General features: G+C 34.1%; 2 protein-coding genes across 3 annotated transcripts; one reads left to right on the top strand and one right to left on the bottom strand.

The window, feature by feature from the left end:
- Nucleotides 1–324: 324 nt before the first annotated feature.
- LOC125273068 lies at nucleotides 325–5463 on the bottom strand. Of its 2 annotated transcripts, none has more exons than XM_048198329.1 (4): nucleotides 5349–5463; nucleotides 3092–3397; nucleotides 2818–2955; nucleotides 325–591 (listed from the first exon to the last, which is right to left on the bottom strand). In XM_048198329.1, exons 1-4 carry the CDS (start codon nucleotides 5362–5364, stop codon nucleotides 371–373), a joined length of 681 nt encoding a protein of 226 aa, XP_048054286.1. In that variant the 5' UTR covers nucleotides 5365–5463; the 3' UTR covers nucleotides 325–370. The 2 variants fall into 2 exon arrangements, with proteins under 2 accessions (XP_048054286.1, XP_048054285.1); XM_048198328.1 differs by lacking the exon at nucleotides 5349–5463 and adding an exon at nucleotides 3728–3896.
- On the top strand, nucleotides 4527–17645 carry LOC125273063. The gene is made up of 7 exons (XM_048198322.1): nucleotides 4527–4788; nucleotides 7979–8302; nucleotides 8537–8866; nucleotides 8951–9079; nucleotides 9495–9809; nucleotides 14206–14497; nucleotides 16564–17645. Coding segments are annotated over exons 1-7 (1422 nt in total). The 5' UTR covers nucleotides 4527–4757; the 3' UTR covers nucleotides 16565–17645.
- The last annotated feature ends 1283 nt before the right edge of the window (nucleotides 17646–18928 follow it).

Here is an 18928-nt window from a genome sequence, read left to right as displayed (position 1 = left end):
CAGTTAGTCCACCCATCAGATCAAACCACACAGATGTAAATAACACAAAAGGTTTCGACTCATAATCAGAGCTGCTAGTGTATCACATCAATTCTGCTATTTGAATGATAAAAGTGTAGAACAAAAAAATACAAGCTCACTAAAACTTTATTAAAAGTCACCAATTTCCTCTGAGAGAGTCATTTCAGGAGTGCATCAGACACAAGAGCTTATGAAATCATTCTATGGTATTGCTAATTATTATTTAGTTTGGTGTAATTATGTTTAGAGCCAACATACAATCAATAAATGCCAAATCTGTTAATAAACAGCAGTGCAAATACAGAAAATCTTAATGCATGTTTTATTTTTGTGTTTATACCAGCAAACTTCAGCAAACATATCTGGAACTAACCCTTCTGCTCATTTCATACCGACGGCCTGATTTTACTCTGTGAGCCTGACGGTGATTTCTGCTCTCTTCTGTTCTGATCAGCTCACTTCTTGTGGATCTGATGTCATAAACCAGAAAAGCAACAGTAGCCACACCCACCAGAGCAGAGAGAGCCAATCGGATCACAGTTTCTTTGAAACCACAACAGAGGATGTTGTCTGAAAAAAAAGAAAAACGTGCATTTAGTCATTATTTTTGTTTTGTTTTTGTGCATAAAAAGTATTCTCGTCTCTTCATATCATTAAGGTTGAACCACTGCAGTCACATGACCTGTTTTAACGTTGTCTTTAGTACCTTTCTGGACCTTGAAAGTGTTGAAACCTCTCAGATTTCATCAAAATTATCTTAATTTGTGTTCTGTAGATGAATATATATACAAGTTTGTAGGGATGCACCGGTATGAAAATTTTGGTCAATACAATAACCGATAATTCTTTATATTTGAAAGCCGATAACCGATATATTGGCCGATAAATCTAAATCAAATTTTTTATTTTTTTAATTTTGAGAGCCTGATTACAAAAACAAAAGTCTCACATTTTTAGCTGATACCTATAACTTTATATTTGAAAGACTTTATATTTGAAAGACGATAACCTAAAATTTTTAGATAACCGATATTCTTTATATTTGGCCGATTTAATTGGCCGATAAATCAAAATTTTTGTTATAATTTTTGAAAGCCTGATTACAAAAACAAGTCTCAAATTTTTAGCCGATAACCGATAATTCTTTATATTTGAAAGCCGATAACCGATATATTGGCCGATAAATCTAAATAATTTTTTTGTTATAATTTTTGAAAGCCTGATTACAAAAAAAAAGTCTCAATTTTTAGCCGATAACCGATTTTTTAGAAAGACGATAACCGATATAACCGATAAAAAACAAGTTCTTTAGCCGATAACCGATTTCTTTATATTTGAAAGCCGATAACCGATATATTGGCCGATAAATCTAAATAATTTTTTGTTATAATTTTTGTTACAAAAACAAGTAATTTTTGGAAACCGCCTGATTACAAAAACAAAAGTCTAAATTTTTATAACCGATTTTAGCCGATAACCGATAATTCTTTATATTTGAAAGCAATAACCGATAACCGATATATTGGCCGATAAATCTAAAATTTTATATAATTTTTGAGAGCCTGATTACAAAAACAAAAGTCTCAAATATTGGCCGATACCGATAACCGCTAATTCTTTATATTTGAAAGCCAATAACCGATGTATTTGCCGATACATCTAAATTTTTACGCAATTCATTGCAGATCAATTATAATTGAGAAATGGAAAATATTCCCCAGAAGCCTTGTGTGTCATGTATGAATTATCAGTCAGAGGACAGAAGGCATGAAGTAGATTTTGTACGACAGGTTTTCAGCAAAGTTTTGGTTGTATTGATAATTTATAGGCCCTATAATTTTGCATATTAAATATGATACAGTAGGCTAATATGTCCATAAACAAGCATTATACTTATTGTTCAACAGAATTATGAGAGAATAAATGTTTTAAACATGTGGCTATAATGTTGTAACACAAGTTGCCAAACAAGCATTCTGCTTTCAACTGACCAAACTGGTGACATATACTCAGGGATACAAACATTTACAGACAGATTATGAAAAATGTAAAATTTAAATTCATAAAAATTTCAACATAAACTTAATAAGCTTACACTAAACAACAACTTTGTAAACATGCATGTCCCCTACAAATATTGTAAATATGTGAAATATATCAAACTTTTATCTAAAGGTGAGTATTTCCTACTACAGATGATCATGCTGTTTTTAAATGCTGCCCGTGAGCTAAACAAAGACTGTATGAACGAAGTTACCAGATATTCAGAACAAACTCTTTCAACATGAAACCGAGAAATGAGATCTACACTTTCCCTGCCTCTCAAATATTGCAGTGTGTTATTGTGTGATTCTTTCTCCTATTACTTTTTTAGCCTCAAGCAAAAATCTTATTCTAAAGCAAACCCACACTCCACACTCGCGCTCATCTGCGGTCAGATGTCTGTTCCAGTGAAATCACAAAAGAAAAAAAACAAAACAAATGCACTTAAGTGCACAATCTTTCTTTCTCTTTGAATGCATGAGCTGATCAAATGTAAAACCTTGAAATGCAATGTTAAGAGGCTTTGGATAAAACAACCTGCCAAATGCATAACTGTAATGCAAATAAAAATCTTGCTATTTTAATTGTTTTATGTGATTGATTGTTTAACACCCAACAGCAGTTACATAAAGCATGCAACACCTTTGAATAAGTGGTTTCCATTCTCACTTCAGTCTGACTTTCAGTTTTACAAAAATAAATATCACACTTACTGAACACATTTAACAGAGTATCATATCATGAGTGAAGCACCTGAACATGGCTGATGGAGTTCAGTAATGTTGGCATCCTCAGTTTGGTTGATGGTTAAATTATTCACCGCACAGCTGGACGACAAAAAAATGGTGCTTGATGATCTTTCTGGTGATGAAGTACTTTGTGGCGGCGATTCTGGTAACGACAGAAACTGTGATGTTAGTTCTCATAACACACATTCATGATCTTTATTTATAGTAGATCCATATCTTAAAGAAATGGAGCAAAAAGAACAAAAAATAAACATTTCAATATATTATTTCTGACTCACCGTTGACTGTAAGATTGAATCTCATGTAACTGGTGTCTTTGCTGATAACTGTTACTGTATAAAGTCCAGAGTCTGTGGTTCTGGTGTTAGTGACGGTCAGAGATCCGGTCTGATCCAGCTTCAGTCTGTCTCTGAATCTCCCATCAGGACCGTCGTATGTCGAGTTGGTTTGTGTGAGTCTGTTGACTTCAGCGATTCTTGTGTTTCCAAACCTCCACATTATCAACAAATATTTCTGTACTTCAGTGTTTAAAGTGACAGAATCTCCCTCCATCACTGACACTGTCTTCACTGCATCTGTCACATCTAGAGGAAACGGAACATATTTTGTACAGACTAAAAAAAAAAGTTTGTTATTGATAAACAAACCTATAGTTATCAGTTATTGATTCGTATTATGACATTTTTTCATGAATTGATATTAGAGATGAATATCAATAAAAGTTGCCATGTAATTATTCTCAAGCCCTCAGATCTGAAAAATAAACAATTAGACTGATTTAAAACAAAATATGCCCTGCATATGAATTTCTCAGCAGGTCAAAAAACATTATTAATAAAGTACATTTGTAAAGTTATTAAAGAAATTAACTTCTTAGAAGGCAACGTTGTAACTTAAAAACACTCATAACTTACCAAATAGACGCCACATGCACACAAAGAACAAAATAAAAGTGTTAATCATAATCCTTGAACGTTTTCCAACCTCTTTTAATCACGCAGTACCTAAAAACATCCTGTTCTTTGTCACTGCAAGTCGCCAAATGCCTACAGGGTCGCTAGTAGGCGTTATTGAGAACGACATCAGGGATGGCATGACTTGTTGACTTTAATACGTTTTTTTTTTTTTTTTTTTATTATGCAATGAAGAACAAGTACAATTACAAAGAACAAAGGACAATGAGGGTTACAAATAATACTTCAAAAGCAAATTATGCTAGCTTAAAAGATTTACACCATGAAAGAGTCTTACATGCAATAGAATTATTAGAGTTTCTTAACGAGTTTACATACATATCAAAGTCTTTCCTGAAAATAAAAAAGTAGGGAGTTTTCTTTGAAAATTTACATTTATGAATGTAAAATTTAGCACAATAAAGCAATAAATTAATAATAAATTTACAATGAGAATGGGTCTAAATTCAAAGAATAACCAAAAAACACAATTTTGGGGGTTATACAAAAGTTTGGATATAAATATTTTTTAACGAAATTTGAAAAATCAATCCAGAAGACTTTAATAAGTTTTCTTGTAGCTTAAAATAGAATAGTGACGTAGCAACTGAGTGGGGGTAGGCCAATGCTTAACAGGTTGGGAAACGCCATGGAAACTGAAACTGGATTGTGCCCAGCTTCCAGGTTTTCAAAACATAATCCGCCCGATACTCAAAATTAGGTGCATGCATGGGCACGAAACGTGACAGCGACAATCGATCATGAAAATGATGATCGCTCTGACTTTAATCAAAAGTTCTACACACACTTGAGCCATTATACAGGAAATAGGCCTACGTCATGATGACATGTGCTGTCAGAAGACAAGTGCAAAGATATTTTGACAGGGCATGGTGATGGTCTGGGATGACAAACGCTAAGGAGATTCAAATCCCATTCATAATCTTTATTAAATTCGGTTTCTTCACAGCGCATCATAAACATACGGAACATGTTACTGCTCTTCCTCATCTTCATAAACGGTGAGTTTCACTTGTTTGGATTTCGAACTTTTACTGATCATTTCTTCGTTAAAGGCACAGAAGAATGAACGTTTATGAATAATGAGGCAAACGGTTGTTTTTATATGCTATATGATCGTGGTAAAATCACATTTCAGTCTGTAACCTGCTAGAAAGTTGGTGTTCACATTCACTCGCGCGCTGACAGAAAAAGAGGAGAGTTTTTCTTAGAGGAGAGTTTTTCCTTTGATGCTTTCGATGCCAAACACACCCAAATATACGTTACTTGCACAATCAAATCTGATAAAAAAAATCATAGTTTTCTTTGTAAACAGCGCGTCTTAGCATTTTTCCAGAGACAGTCTCCCAGGTGAAAAAAGTAAATTTCTATAATGTACTTAAAGTGCTCTATTTTTGTGCACCAATTTTGTACTTAATATACTAAAAAATCTTCTTTAGTACTTCTTAAGATCATCTAAGTGTACTCAACTGTGCTATTTTGAGACAGCATGAAATATGAACTGAAATGTGCTTTTAATATAAGGCTACTATCTCTGTTTTTAAAAAATATATTTAGTTACCACTTGTAGTACACATGGGTCTTAAAGTCTCTCTAGTCAGTAGTTCCCCTCCATGTTTAACGTGGCACGCCCATCTCGGGAATGTGGGTATTAAAACTTCCTAGTTGTAAACTATAGACCACTTTGGAGCAGACGTCACAATTACGTCACTTGCAGCTGCGCGCGCATACTGGTTGCAATGTGAAAAAATCCAAAGAATAAGAGAAAAATGTTTTGTTGTGCCTCTGGATGTTGGAATCGGAATGCAAAAAAATATAGTCTTCATTTTTAAAGAAAACCATCGTTGAAAACGTAATTTGAAGATAAACAGAGACGTTTCACAGACAAATGCACTGATGACATCTGTATCAGGATTAGTCTACTATTAAAGCAGGAATTTGCCATGTAAACAGTAAGTCTCTACATTCAATTGATTCACATAGTCGATCCTATTTGATTCAGTTCAGAGGACATACATACATACATTGCATGAAACAATTATAATTAAAATAATTTAAACCTATAATATTTTACATAGATCCAACTTTTAAACATAATAATTTTTATTTCACAATTCTGACTTTTTTTTCTCTTGCATTTGCGTGTTTATTACTCCCAGTTCGGACTAATTATAACTCGCAATTGTGAGTTTATTTCACAATTCTGAGGGGGAAAAGTCAGAATTGCGGGATAAATTGCAATTCAGAAAAGACAGAATAACGAGTATATCTCACAATTCTGTTTTATTTTGTAAGAAATGTGATATGTAAACTCAGATTTGCGAGAAATAAAAGTCAGAATTGTGAGATATAAACTCGAAATTAACTTTTTTTATTCTTTTATTTCGTGGCTTCCATAGACTTCTACTGCTCAACTNTACATACATACATATATATATATTTATATAAATAGAGACAAAATTGTGAATACAAAATCAAAGTTTACAAATTCTGTTTGAAATATAGGTCAGAATTTGTGTGTGCAACAAGTATATGGAAGGCCTAAAGGGCCAAAAACACACAATTTTAACACGTCAACAACACGTTAAATACATGTATTTGACATGTATTTCATGTGTGAAATATGTGTGAAATATGCGTTAAAAGTCTGTTTGTAGGGGTCAGTGTCATTGGCTGCTGAAAACTTGGGTCAAACCATTTGTGTGAACTTAAGGGGGTGTACCATTCATTTACTAGGATGCCACCATTTAACAATACAAACATTTTTCATCTTTTAACGTGTGAAACACGTCAAATACACTTATTTAACGCATTGATTTTAACGCGCGTATTTAATGTGTTGTTGATGTGTTAACATTCACGTGTTTTTGGCCCTTTTGGCCTTCCATACAAGTAACCCTGTGTCCTAACCAGACGCAATGCAATAAGATTCCAGCGATAAGCAATATGATTGTCAACACCAGATGCGACGCAAAAATGAGAAGCAATAAAATCAATCAAAAACCACAGCCAATCAGAAGAGAGTGTGGGCGGGCTCTCTCTGCAAGAGCACATCGGACACAATGGGCAAGTACATAGTAAAATTCATAAATATTACACAATTAAAACATTGTTTAAAGTACATACGGAGTGACTGAACCAATATTTGTCATAGAATACACTTGTTTGTTCATATTGAGTCGACAGTTTAATCGTTCTTGTGCCCATTTATTTATTTTCAAGATCTGAGGTGAATTAGCCAATGTTGTTTTCATTACAGCTAAAAAGCTGGAAACACAGAATGATATTCAAACTCACATAATACGCTTTTAACATTAAATAAAGCACCTGATATAATCATTGTTATACTTTGTGTTGCTGTTCCAGTCGCGACTTCGCAGAGAAATAGAAACCGTTTCTAAAATAGTGCCGCCGTTGCGGCTGGTTTGGACAAAAACTCAGATTAACATGGAAAAGATACGTTATTCGCGTGTCGCTGTGTTGCGTCTGGTTAGGACATGGTGAGGGATGTGCGTTTGTGGATCTAGTGACGTGTGCATTCTTTGACTCGTATCTGAGTCGATCCTATTTGATTCATTTGAATTTAACATTTTAATTTTGCCCGTTTAGCCTTGCACACACAGCTGTGTTAAGCCCAAAGTATACTTTGTTTTTTACGTGCACAGTCGAACGCACAGCGTTTCAAAGTATACTTCACTTGACTCGTACGCGTACACAGGCTTTCAACGTAGATGTTTTGAGCAATCTCTTGCCACGAGTTACAACCCATGTAAATACTGCAAAAAAATTGTGTTACTAGAGCATATAAAGTATGCATGGGTACAAAAATCTGGCGGTGCGCGTACAGTACGTGCAGACATTTCTGATGACAAAATTCGCGTACGCTGACCCTTGGACATGTGTAAAAAGTGAAGTATACTTTGTGCTTTAGAAAACCTGCTACCACTAGATGGCAGTATAGCCTGCTAAAACAGACAACGGCACCATAATCAAGCGTTCTTCCCCATATAAGATGCTTAAAGTGGCTTAAGAAAGTGATTTTGAAGCAACAAATTCAGTACACACCTTATTAATGAAACATAGCTTATCTTGTACAGGCAAGCAGAAGAATGTGAACTGACTGGCCTTAGTTGAATCTGTCTGCAGAAGTTAGCGTGGTATAACTAACACTGTTTCTGCTTCGTTCTCCAGGTGTGTCTGGTGAATCTGAGACGGTGATAGTGATGGAGGGAGATTCTGTCACTCTAAACTCTGACCTCACCGAAATAGTGAACAAAGATACGATACTGTGGATGTTTGGACCTAAAGACTCTCTCATAGCTCAAATAGGGAGAACGGACGATTTGACCAAATTTTTAGTCCCCAATGTTGTGGCATTCAGAGGCAGAGTACAAGTGAACAAAGATACTGGATCTCTGACCATCAGAAACACCAGAATCAGACACTCGGGACAATATAAACTCACCATCTCTAGAGAACAGACAAGGATCAAGATATTCAATGTCACTGTCCAAGGTGAGTTTTTTTATTGCAATAACGTTCACTGTGTAAATCACTGTGATTTTTCATGTTTCTTGCTGTTTTGTTTTAGTAATTTGGTATTCAGGTTTCATAATTTCAATTATAAACCCTGAGTTAAAGGACTTTAGATTGATAAACAACATGTTTGTATGTAAAAGGCATGTATTGAGTGCAAGTTTCAAGATTCATAAGCTTGAGAAATGTATTTCCATTCTGCTTGTTTTCCAGTTGTGGATGGTGAGACGGATGGAGTGAAGTCGGAGTCGGTATCAGTGACAGAAGGAGAGTCTGTAACTCTACACGCCGATTCTGAAGCACACAAAGATGCTCTGATGTTGTGGAGGTTTGGAGATAAAGGCATCCTCCTGGCTAAAATCGATTTAGAAACAAAAAATACTTCATTGAATGAAGATGATGAGAGATTCAAAGACAGTCTTGAGCTGGATAATCAGACTGGATCTCTGACCATCACAAACACCAGAACTGAACATGCTGGACTGTATGAAGTACAGATGAGAGGCAGCGAGAGCTCACAGCGATTCCTTCTCTCTGTCAACGGTGAGGAATCCTGAGCAACTGAATGAGCGAGACTTTCAATGTATATTTTGAGTTTTGACTGACACCATCACTGTCTCTCTTTAGCTGTTACAGATCCAGGTCTTTCTCCGGGTGTTATAACAGGGATATGTGTTGTTGGTGTTGTTGTTGTTCTGCTTCTGGTTGCAGTTGTGATTTACTATCAACAAAGAATCTCCAAATTACAGCAAGTTGGTAAGTATAATATACTTTTAACAGGATTGTTTATTTTTATTAAGGCTTCAATTTTTTGCATATGTATTTTTTAATTAGCAAAAATTATATGTATTTTGTGATTTAGAAAGCATGTTTTCTTTTTCAAATCGAAAAGCTTAAAGTGAACTGGGGTAGAGATGGGAGAAGAGGTTAATGTGCATTGTTTAAAATTTATTTTGAACAATATGTTCTGCCAAAAAGCAGATATTTATGTATACAGTATACCAAATTAAATATGGTGTTAAATATGTCTCAACTTATTCTAATTTCATTGAATAAGTTGAATATGGAGAATGAGATTTGAGGAGATGTGTGTGAGTGTAAAGTCTAATAAAGATGTTATGTCATGTTTTTAATATCAAATCAAAATAACCCTCATTCCTCCACCCCAAAGCTGAAGTGTATGAAGAGGTGAAAATATCAGCGATGGAGGGAGAATCTCCAACTCTACACACTGGTCTTACTGAACCACATGATGAAAACATACAGTGGTGGTATGAAGATGAAACCAATCTCATCGCTGAAGTAAGTGAAGAGAGGAGTAGGACACATGATGGAGCTGATGGGAGATTCAGAAGCAAACTGAGGCTTTATGATTCTGGAAATCTCACCATCAGTAACATAAGGACCATTCATTCTGGACACTATATACTCAAGATCAGCAGCAACAAAAGAACCGAATGCAAGAGAGTCTTTCTGAACGTTGATGGTGAGTAGATCATTGATGATCATTTACTCAAAGTGCACAAAATTAAACCAAATATAAATAACTTAAATTACTTTTAATTATTGTAATTTGTGTTATGCAACAGAAAACAATGCATGAGCTGGAATCATAGAGGTAGTGTGTGGTTTGAAATTCAGATTTATTTTGGTTAAATTTAGGTAATGTCATCCTCTGCTCTGTACAGAAGAGGAATAGGGCCAAGCGATAATAATAAAACAAAAACATCTCAAGGTTAAAGTCATTATAATGCAAGATTAACGTCATTAAATTGAGAATAAAGTCATGTTTTAAGAAAAAAATGTAAAATTTAGAATAAAATCATTAATTTTCAAGAAAAGTCTGTATGTTTTGAGAAAAAAGAAAATGTTGAGAATAAACTTGTTACATTTTGAGAATAAAGTCGTGTTTCAGGGAAAAAAAAAACGTTAAATTTCGAGAAAGTCGCAATAAAATGTTGAGGATAAAGTCGCGTTTCGAGAAAAAAACTTTTTAAATTTAGAGAAAAAAGTCGTAGTTTCCAGAAAAAAACTCCTGAGATTTTGAGAGAAAAGTAGTTTTGAGAAAACTCATGAAATTGAGAAAAAAAGTTGAAAAAAATGTGAGAATAAATAATTAAATTTTGAGAATAAAGTTGTTGCGTTTCAAGAAAAAATGTGTTAAATTTTCAGAGAAGTCGTTTTGAGAAAAAAATCCTGAAATTGAGAACAAAAGTTGAAAAAAATTTTGCATTAAATTTTGAGAATAAAGTCGTGCTTCGAGAAACTTAAAAGAAAAAGCCGAAATAAAATGTTGAGAATAAAGTTGTGTTCCTGAGAAAAAAAATCATGAAATTTCAAGAAAAAAAATTGGTAAAAAAAAAATGTTGAGAATAAACTCATTAACTACATTTTGAGAATACAGTCATGTTTCAAGGGGGGAAAAAAACTTAAATTTTGAGAAAAATGTCGCAATAAAATGTTGAGGATAAAGTCGCGTTTCGAGAAAAAACTTTTTAAATTTAGAGAAAAAAGTCGTAGTTTCCAGAAAAAAACTCCTGAGATTTTGAGAGAAAAGTAGTTTTGAGAAAACTCATGAAATTGAGAAAAAAAGTTGAAAAAAAGAGTTGAGAATAAATGCATAAAATGTTTATAATAAAGTCATGGTCTTAGAAATTTAAAGAAAAAGCCGAAATAAAATGTTGAGAATAAAGTTGTGTTCCGAGAAAAAACTTGTTAAATTTAGAGAAAAAAGTCAGTTTCCAGAAAAACCTCATGAAATTTCAAGTAAAAAAGTTGAAAAAAATTTGAGAAAAAAAATCATGAAATTTCAAGAATAAAAGTTGGTTAAAAAAAATGTTGAGAATAAACTCATTACATTTTGAGAATACAGTCATGTTTCAAGGGGAAAAAAAACTTAAATTTAGAGAAAAAAGTCAGTTTCCAGAAAAACCTCATGAAATTTCAAGTAAAAAAGTTGAAAAAAATTTGAGAATAAACATTACATTTTGAGAATAAAGTTGTTGCGTTTCAAGAAAAAACGTGTTAAATTTTCAGAGAAGTCGTTTTGAGAAAAAAATCCTGAAATTGAGAACAAAAGTTGAAAAAATGTTGCATTAAATTTTGAGAATAAAGTCGTGCTTCGAGAAACTTCAAGAAAAAGCCGAAATAAAATGTTGAGAATAAAGTTGTGTTCCTGAGAAAAAAAATCATGAAATTTCAAGAAAAAAAAGTTGGTAAAAAAAAAAATGTTGAGAATAAACTCATTAAATTTTGAGAATACAGTCATGTTTCAAAGGGGAAAAAAAACAAATTTTGAGAAAAATGTTGCAATAAAATGTAGGCCTACTTCTTATTTGGTTATAATTAGCTAAAGCTGATATTTTTGTTATTGAAAGAGCCTAAAATATAGCTTGACTAATGGTGCGTTCACACCGGATGCGAATGAAGCGGTAAGCGTGAGTGATTTACATGTTAAGTCAATGCAAAGACGCGAATTGACATCCTGCGGCGCGAATGACGCGGTGCGAATTGAGCGATTCGCGCGAATGACGAATTAATACACATTAATTTGTCATAAAAGCTATATATATATATATATATATATATATATATATATATATATATCTCGTAACTTATGTGTTTGTGTGTATATGATTAAGCTATTAACACAATGTATATATCTATCATTTCAGTTAGATCGTTTTAATAAAATATTTGACATTAACATGGTTTTTAACTTTAAAAAGCTCCAAATGGAGCAGTGCCTACGAAGATAAATTTGCTCCGCCCACTTCCGCCCTCAGGCTGTTAGTCTGGTGCTTTCAAACACGATCCTTTTTATTTCTGTTTCTATAAATGTATGAAGATGTATAGGCGACGATGATTTTGTCCTCCATTGTTGTTTCGAATTTCTGCCTCAAGCTCGCTACGTCACGTCACTACTAGAGCAAGCTCCTGATTGGTTAACGCGGCGCGGTAAATTCGCCAAAGTTCAGATTTTTCAACTTGCGCGATTCGCGCGAATCACGTGTTAAGCGCGTCAAACGCCCGAATCGCTCAATTCGCGCCGCGTCATTCGCGCCGCAGGATGTCAATTCACGTCTTTTCATTGACTTAACATGTAAATCACTCGTGCTTACCGCTTCATTCGCGTCCGGTGTGAACGCACCTTTAGGGCCAAGCGATAATAATAAAACAAAAACATCTCAAGGTTAAAGTCATTATAATGCAAGATTAAATTGAGAATAAAGTCATGTTTCAAGAAATAAACGTAAAATTGAGAATAAAATAATTAAATTTCGAGAAAAGTCTGTATGTTTTGAGGAAAAAAAGAAAATGTGGAGAATAAACTTGTTAAATTTTTAGAATAAAGTCATGTTTCAAGGAAAAAAAAAAAGTTAAAATTCGAGAAAGTCGCAATAAAATGTTGAGAATAAAGTTGCGTTTCGAGAAAAAAAACTTTAGAGAAAAAAGTCGTGGTTTCCAGAAAAAACTTCTGAGATTTTGAGAGAAGTCGTTTAGAGAAAAAACTCATGAAATTGAGAAAAAAAGTTGAAAAAAAATGTTGAGAATAAATGCATTCAATTTTGAGAATAAAGTCGTTTCAAGGAAAAAAAAAAGGTTAAGTTTCGAGAAAAAAGTCACAATCAAATGTTTAAATGCATTAAATTTGCATTAAATAAATTTGAAAATAAAGTTGTTTCAAGAAAAAACTTGTTAAATTTGAGAAAAGTCATTTTGAGAAAACTCATGAAATTGAGAAAAAAGTTGAAAAAAATGTTGAGAATAAAGTCGTGTTTCGAGAAATTTCAAGAAAAAGCTGAAATAAAATGTTGAGAATAAAGTCGTGTTCTGAGAAAAAACTTGGTAAATTTAGAGAAAAAAGTCATAGTTTCCAGAAAAACCAGAATAAACACATTAAATTTTGAGAATAAAGTCATGTTTCAAGGGGAAGAATACTTTGAGAAAAAAAAATCGCAATAAAATGTTTGGAAATAAAGTTGTGTTTCGAGAAAAAACTTTTTAAATGTAGAGAAACAAGTCGTCGTTTCCAGAAAAAATTCGGAGAATAAATGCATTAAATTTCGAGAATAAATTTATCTGTCTGTTTCCGTTTGCACATTTACAGTAAAACACATCAATGCCACTTTTTTCATTCTTGAAGTGAACTTGTTGCCTGTATGGAGATAAAGTTGGAAAATTGAGTTGGAATCGAGAACTGTGAAATTATTCCCTTTAAAGTTCATACGCTAGGCCTACTTATTATTTGGTTATAATTAGCTAAAGCTGATATTTTTGTTATTGAAAGAGCCTAAAATATAGCTTGACTAAGAGATCCAACTCTGTCATCAGCAATGAACAGTGATCCAATGTTTATTCTCGACATTTTACTCTTTTTTTCAAAATGAAATGATTTTTTTTTCTCGAAACAAGACTTTATTTTCAAAATTTAGTTAAGTTTATTCTCAACATTGTAGTTTGACTTTTTCTCTCTAAATGTAACGAGTTTAATCTCACATTATAATGACTTTTAATCCCAAAATGGTTTTATTTCTGTATTATTGCTTGGCCCTAATCCTAGCTCTGCTATCCGACTTCTTTGATGTTATTTTTTTCAGCTTTATTCTCATAACATTGACTCAGAAATATCAAAAAATGTCTTTATTGAAGTAAAATGCCTCTCGTCAATTCACTACAATAGTTATTAACCCAGTTTGACATTATATTTTCTACATTAGCTATTGTAATAGCTTCAATGTTCTTTGAATAGTTCTTGGCCTGAAAACTGCAGATTTCTTGCTACTGCTTCAAAATACAACTCTGATTATCTTTAACACATTTGATTTCATGTATTCTGTCTTCTGCTTTTGTGTTTTTCTGTGCGCTGCTGTGACATGAAGTAAAGAAAGTGGAAGTGACGGTGGGAGGTTCCGTCCCTCTTGAGAATGATGCTGAAATTCAGACCGATTCTCTGTTGCTCTGGACGTTTGGAGCTGAAAACAGTCTCATTGCTGCAAATGCTACAAGCAAAGATCAAACTGATGAGAGATTCACAGGCCGAGTGGAGCTGGACGAGAATACCGGATCTCTGACGGTCAGAAACATCAGAACCACAGACTCTGGACATTATAAACTTACAGATCATCAACAGGGAACAGACCACATTCAGGAGATTCAATGTGACCGTCACTGGTGAGTAGAACAACATTACTTATAATGGCTTTATATTTATATAGATGACCAAAACAGTTCATGAATCTGAAAAGGCGATCTTTCAAATAAATTTTCCTTGATAATTTACTCTCCTCCATGTCATCCAAGATGTTCATGTCTTTCTTTCTTCAGTGGAAAAGAAATGAAGGAAATCATTCCAGGATTTTTCTCCATATAGTGGACTTCACTGGGGTTCAACGGGTTGAAGGTCCAAATGTCAGTTTCAGTGCAGCTTCAAAGGGCTCTACATGATCCCAGACGAGGAATAAGAGTCTAATCTAGAGAAACCATCGGACATTTTCTAAACAAAAATAAAAATGATATACTTTTTAACCACAAATGCTCATCCGGCACTGCTCTGTGATGATCCACGCATGACGTAATCATGTTGGAAAGATCACACGTGTAAACACTGGATCGGTACTTCCGCCTACATCAAAGCGAACATGTAAAGAGTAAGTCAAACGCCCTTTACAAACGATTTTGAAGTTGGAGGAGAAAATGAGATGGAGTTTTTCACCCTATTGCGGTACTTCTTTCCAACATGATTACGTCAAGTCAAGTCAAGTCAAATTTATTTATATAGCGCTTTTACAATTGGTAATTGTTTCAAAACAGCTTTACATATTAGAAGCACAGAAAAAAGGGAAGTGGTTAAAAATGAGCTGTACAAGCAAGCGTGGTAATATGTAACATATACAAGATGGTGCTACATTAAGCCAATGTCGGCTGACTCCCAGGGGTGGAAAAAACCCCCTAGGAGAAAAACCCAGCGTGCTAACACTGGGAAAAAAGTCCTAGGAGGGAAAAAACCCCTTGGAAGATATATATAATATATGTAAATGGATATGGAGATCAAAATCTGAATTATACATTTTTATTATAGAGATTAAAAATAGATTATATATAAATATATGTAAGCGGATACGGAGATTAAAAATCTGAATTATAGATGCAGCCAGAACTGGATCTGTAGGCCCATTGTCTCCTGGGCTACGTTGTAGTCAGGTCCAGACACAGGTTCTCCATCTGATCTGGATACGGCCTGGATCCAGCACCCGGAAAACCTCAGGATAAGCAGAGAGACAGATATTAGCGTAGATGCCATTCTTATTCTGATGTACAGGTATATCTAGTGTTATAGGAAATGTTCTCGGTTCCGGCCGACCTAATTATTGCAGCGTAACAATCCTTTAACGGATTTGAAAAATGTAACTTTGTAATGCGTGGCGCATCACAGAGCAGTGCAAGATGAGCATTTGTGATTAAAAAGTATATAATGTTTATTTTTTTTGAAAATGTCTGATGGTTTCTCTAGATCAGACTCTTATTCATCGTCAGGGATCATGTAGAGCTCTTTGAAGCTGCACTGAAACTGACATTTGGACCTTCAACCCGTTGAACCCCAGTGAAGTCCACTATATGGAGAAAAATCCTGGAATGTTTTCCTCAAAACCTTCATTTCTTTTCCACTGAAGAAAGAAAGACATGAACATCTTGGATGACATGGAGGTGAGTAAATTATCAGGAAATTTTAATTCTGAAGTGAACTAATCCTTTAAATCCCATTGTATGTCCAGCAAATTTTTGCAGTTGTTTCTCTGCATTTAATTGGTCAGATAATAATCATTGTTGTTTATATTATGAGTTTCTTCTTATTATATATTTAAAAGAATAAGAATAATTTTTCAGCATGTTTTATATGTGTTACATTAGGAAAAATGTCATTACAGCAAAATAAATCCCAACAGTTTTCACACATTCTGTGAGAATGTCTGTCAATCTCTAAAACTGACAAAAAACATCCTAAAAGTTTAGTAATTGATCAGTCCAGAAGCCTTAAGATCATTTTTTGTGAGGAACAGACTCGGATTTAAATTTAAATTTTCATGAACTGATAATCGTCTCCTCTATCTACTTGCTCTGTTATTTTTGAGGAAATTTAAGGAAAAACATCTCTTGAGATTGATATTTCCAAAATATTTTATAGCAAAACTGTTTCTTCTCTTTATCTCTTTTACATTTCTGTCTCTGTTTTCTTTCAGAATCCTCAGGAAACACTGCGAATGATTCAGTGACTGAAATGGACCCGCTGTTGAAAGACAATGAGAATGGAGAGAGCCAACAGACGAGCTCCCTTTAATGAGATTAGACACGCCCACCAGTGTCAATCAGTGACATCATCAACACATTTCTGCGTTTACGCCATATCGTAATTACAGTAACTACGAGATTCTGCCTCGTAAAAAGCGTTTACGCCCTCATAGAGCTCGTAATTACAGTTTGTAACATATGTGCCATAGAAACACATAATTCCCAGTCCGAGGACAGGAACAGCTCCCGAGTATAACCTCACGTGTTGTCATCTCAATATTACGGTAATTACACGGTGGCGTAACCAGACACTAATGTCACTGCTGAAGAGGTACTTGAAATAAACCATGGTGCTACAATTACCAATAGGTATGAAATGATTACCAGTTTCATGATAAATCATGATAAAATTCCCCATGTTTAGTATTATTCTTTCATTTTTTAATTATTATTAAAACTGTATTCGATTACCGCGATTTGAACAACTCGCAATAAATAAATACTGTCCAGCATTATTAAGCTACAGTCTCACGCATGCGCACAGAGCGGTTTCGTTCTGTGTGAGAACATGGCAGAAAGCTGAGAGGTTTTAAAAGTGTGATGAGAAATTATATGAATTAATGAATTATATGAATGTACCTCTGAAGGTTTTGTCTGTCTTCATAAAAGTTTCGATGGCATTCTTCACTCCATGTATTGCCTATAGTTTTTATAATCGCAGTGCTTCTTTGTTTGAATTACGGAGGTTCACGTTACGGGAAACGGCTCTATTTCTGCGTTTCCATAAGCGCCACCCAGTGTCAGATTTACAGTTTTTATCTGGCCAAAAAACGGACAGTATTTGCATGAACAACTAAACATTTTAACTGGTTGATGAAAAACAAGCTTATGTGGATTCTACAATTTTATAATTAAGGTGTCTAGATTTATTTGTGCGCAGACAATACCTCTTTTAAATAATATCATTTTAACTTAACCATTTTCTTTATTTAAAGGCTTTAAGGTGCAATATGTAATATTTTTTGCAGTAAAATATCCAAAAACCACTAGGCCAGTGTTATATGTTTTGTTCACTTGAGTACTTACAATATCCCAAATGTTTGCAACTATTTGTAAATCATGAGAAAATTTAAATTTTAACCAAGGCTCCGGGACGTGTGAGGAGTCGCCTGTCAATGGCGTCATACCCGCGTTACCCTCGGTTTCCCGTTTTATTTTGTAGAAACCATGGAAACGCCAAAGACGCTTTAATATATTACATGTTTTAATAGACAAGGGAACAACTGTTTTGATATATTTATAGACAGAAAACTAATTATTGTTATATAGCTCAACACGTTTAGTCTTATTGTTTAAATCTAATTTTCTTAATTTTTTTTTGTGAGTACCATGCTTTACCAAACACTATTTTGTGAAGTAGCTAACATAGCATAATCAGATGCAGCTTTATTTTTATTAACAGTAATACAGCATTTTCTCCATCATACAATACGTTTTAAAATTAATTGCATGCCATTTATCAACACAATCATCCAGCATTTAATATGATATTGTAAAATCGATCTATCTTACTGCAGTGTGTAACAGTGTCTCACAGCAGCCACCGAGCGAACGCTCAGAGTAACGTTATAACATCATTTTCAACACTCTCAAATGTATCTGATAAACAGAGGTGCGTTACCTCATACTCATGACCGGAAAAGCGGAAGCGGCGCCGGCGACTGTGTCATAATAAAAGTCCCGCTGCTCATGAGGCGTGTGTTGATCAATCGCTCCAGCTCCTCGTTCAGCTCCACAACACTCGCTCCTGCTCTGCTTCATGGTAACGTTAATAATCACATCCATGAACATGATTTCTTCCCGACTCCAATCCCTATTCTTTTGCACCGTCCGTTGAGGTTGAGACCACATGTCCCAGGATTCCGCGCTCAAACTTGGCGTCATCAAGCTACACCTTTGTTTTGAATAGGCCTCTAGCGGACAGAATTCTTACATACTGCACCTTTAAATGTAAGGTTTACCGTTTAATGAAATGTTTTTCAAAGTTTTATTTGAATGTTTCGTATATGTTATTAGATAATAGTCGGTCATGTTGTCATTTGTAAATCAGGATATTGATAATGTTGTTTTTAGTGTTCTATACAAATAAGATGTACTTTTATTTGTTATTTATTTTAAATGTAAAAACTGAACTAAACTTTTTGAAGACTTCCAGCACATTTTAACAATACTGTGATAACATTGATAATTGTGATTTAAGAAATTTTCATACGTTTAATCTATAATTACCAAGTATTGGGAAAGCTGTACTATCAA

Source organism: Megalobrama amblycephala, linkage group LG7, assembly GCF_018812025.1.
Source record: "Megalobrama amblycephala isolate DHTTF-2021 linkage group LG7, ASM1881202v1, whole genome shotgun sequence".
In the NCBI taxonomy this organism is placed as follows: Eukaryota; Metazoa; Chordata; class Actinopteri; order Cypriniformes; family Xenocyprididae; genus Megalobrama; species Megalobrama amblycephala.
This window is presented reverse-complemented; position numbering and strand designations above follow the sequence as displayed.

Excerpts from the sequence above, each read along its gene's own strand:
- LOC125273063 (XM_048198322.1), top strand. The coding sequence starts at position 4,758 with ATGTTACTGCTCTTCCTCATCTTCATAAACG. Across the intron at positions 4,789-7,978 it reads CTTCCTCATCTTCATAAACG|GTGTGTCTGGTGAATCTGAG; the intron begins GTGAGTTTCACT and ends TTCGTTCTCCAG. Across the intron at positions 9,080-9,494 it reads CTCCAAATTACAGCAAGTTG|CTGAAGTGTATGAAGAGGTG; the intron begins GTAAGTATAATA and ends TCCACCCCAAAG.
- LOC125273068 (XM_048198328.1), bottom strand. The coding sequence starts at position 3,776 with ATGATTAACACTTTTATTTTGTTCTTTGTGTGCATGTGGCGTCTATTT. Across the intron at positions 3,398-3,727 it reads GTGCATGTGGCGTCTATTTG|ATGTGACAGATGCAGTGAAG; the intron begins GTAAGTTATGAG and ends CGTTTCCTCTAG. Across the intron at positions 592-2,817 it reads ACTCCATCAGCCATGTTCAG|ACAACATCCTCTGTTGTGGT; the intron begins GTGCTTCACTCA and ends CTTTTTTTTCAG.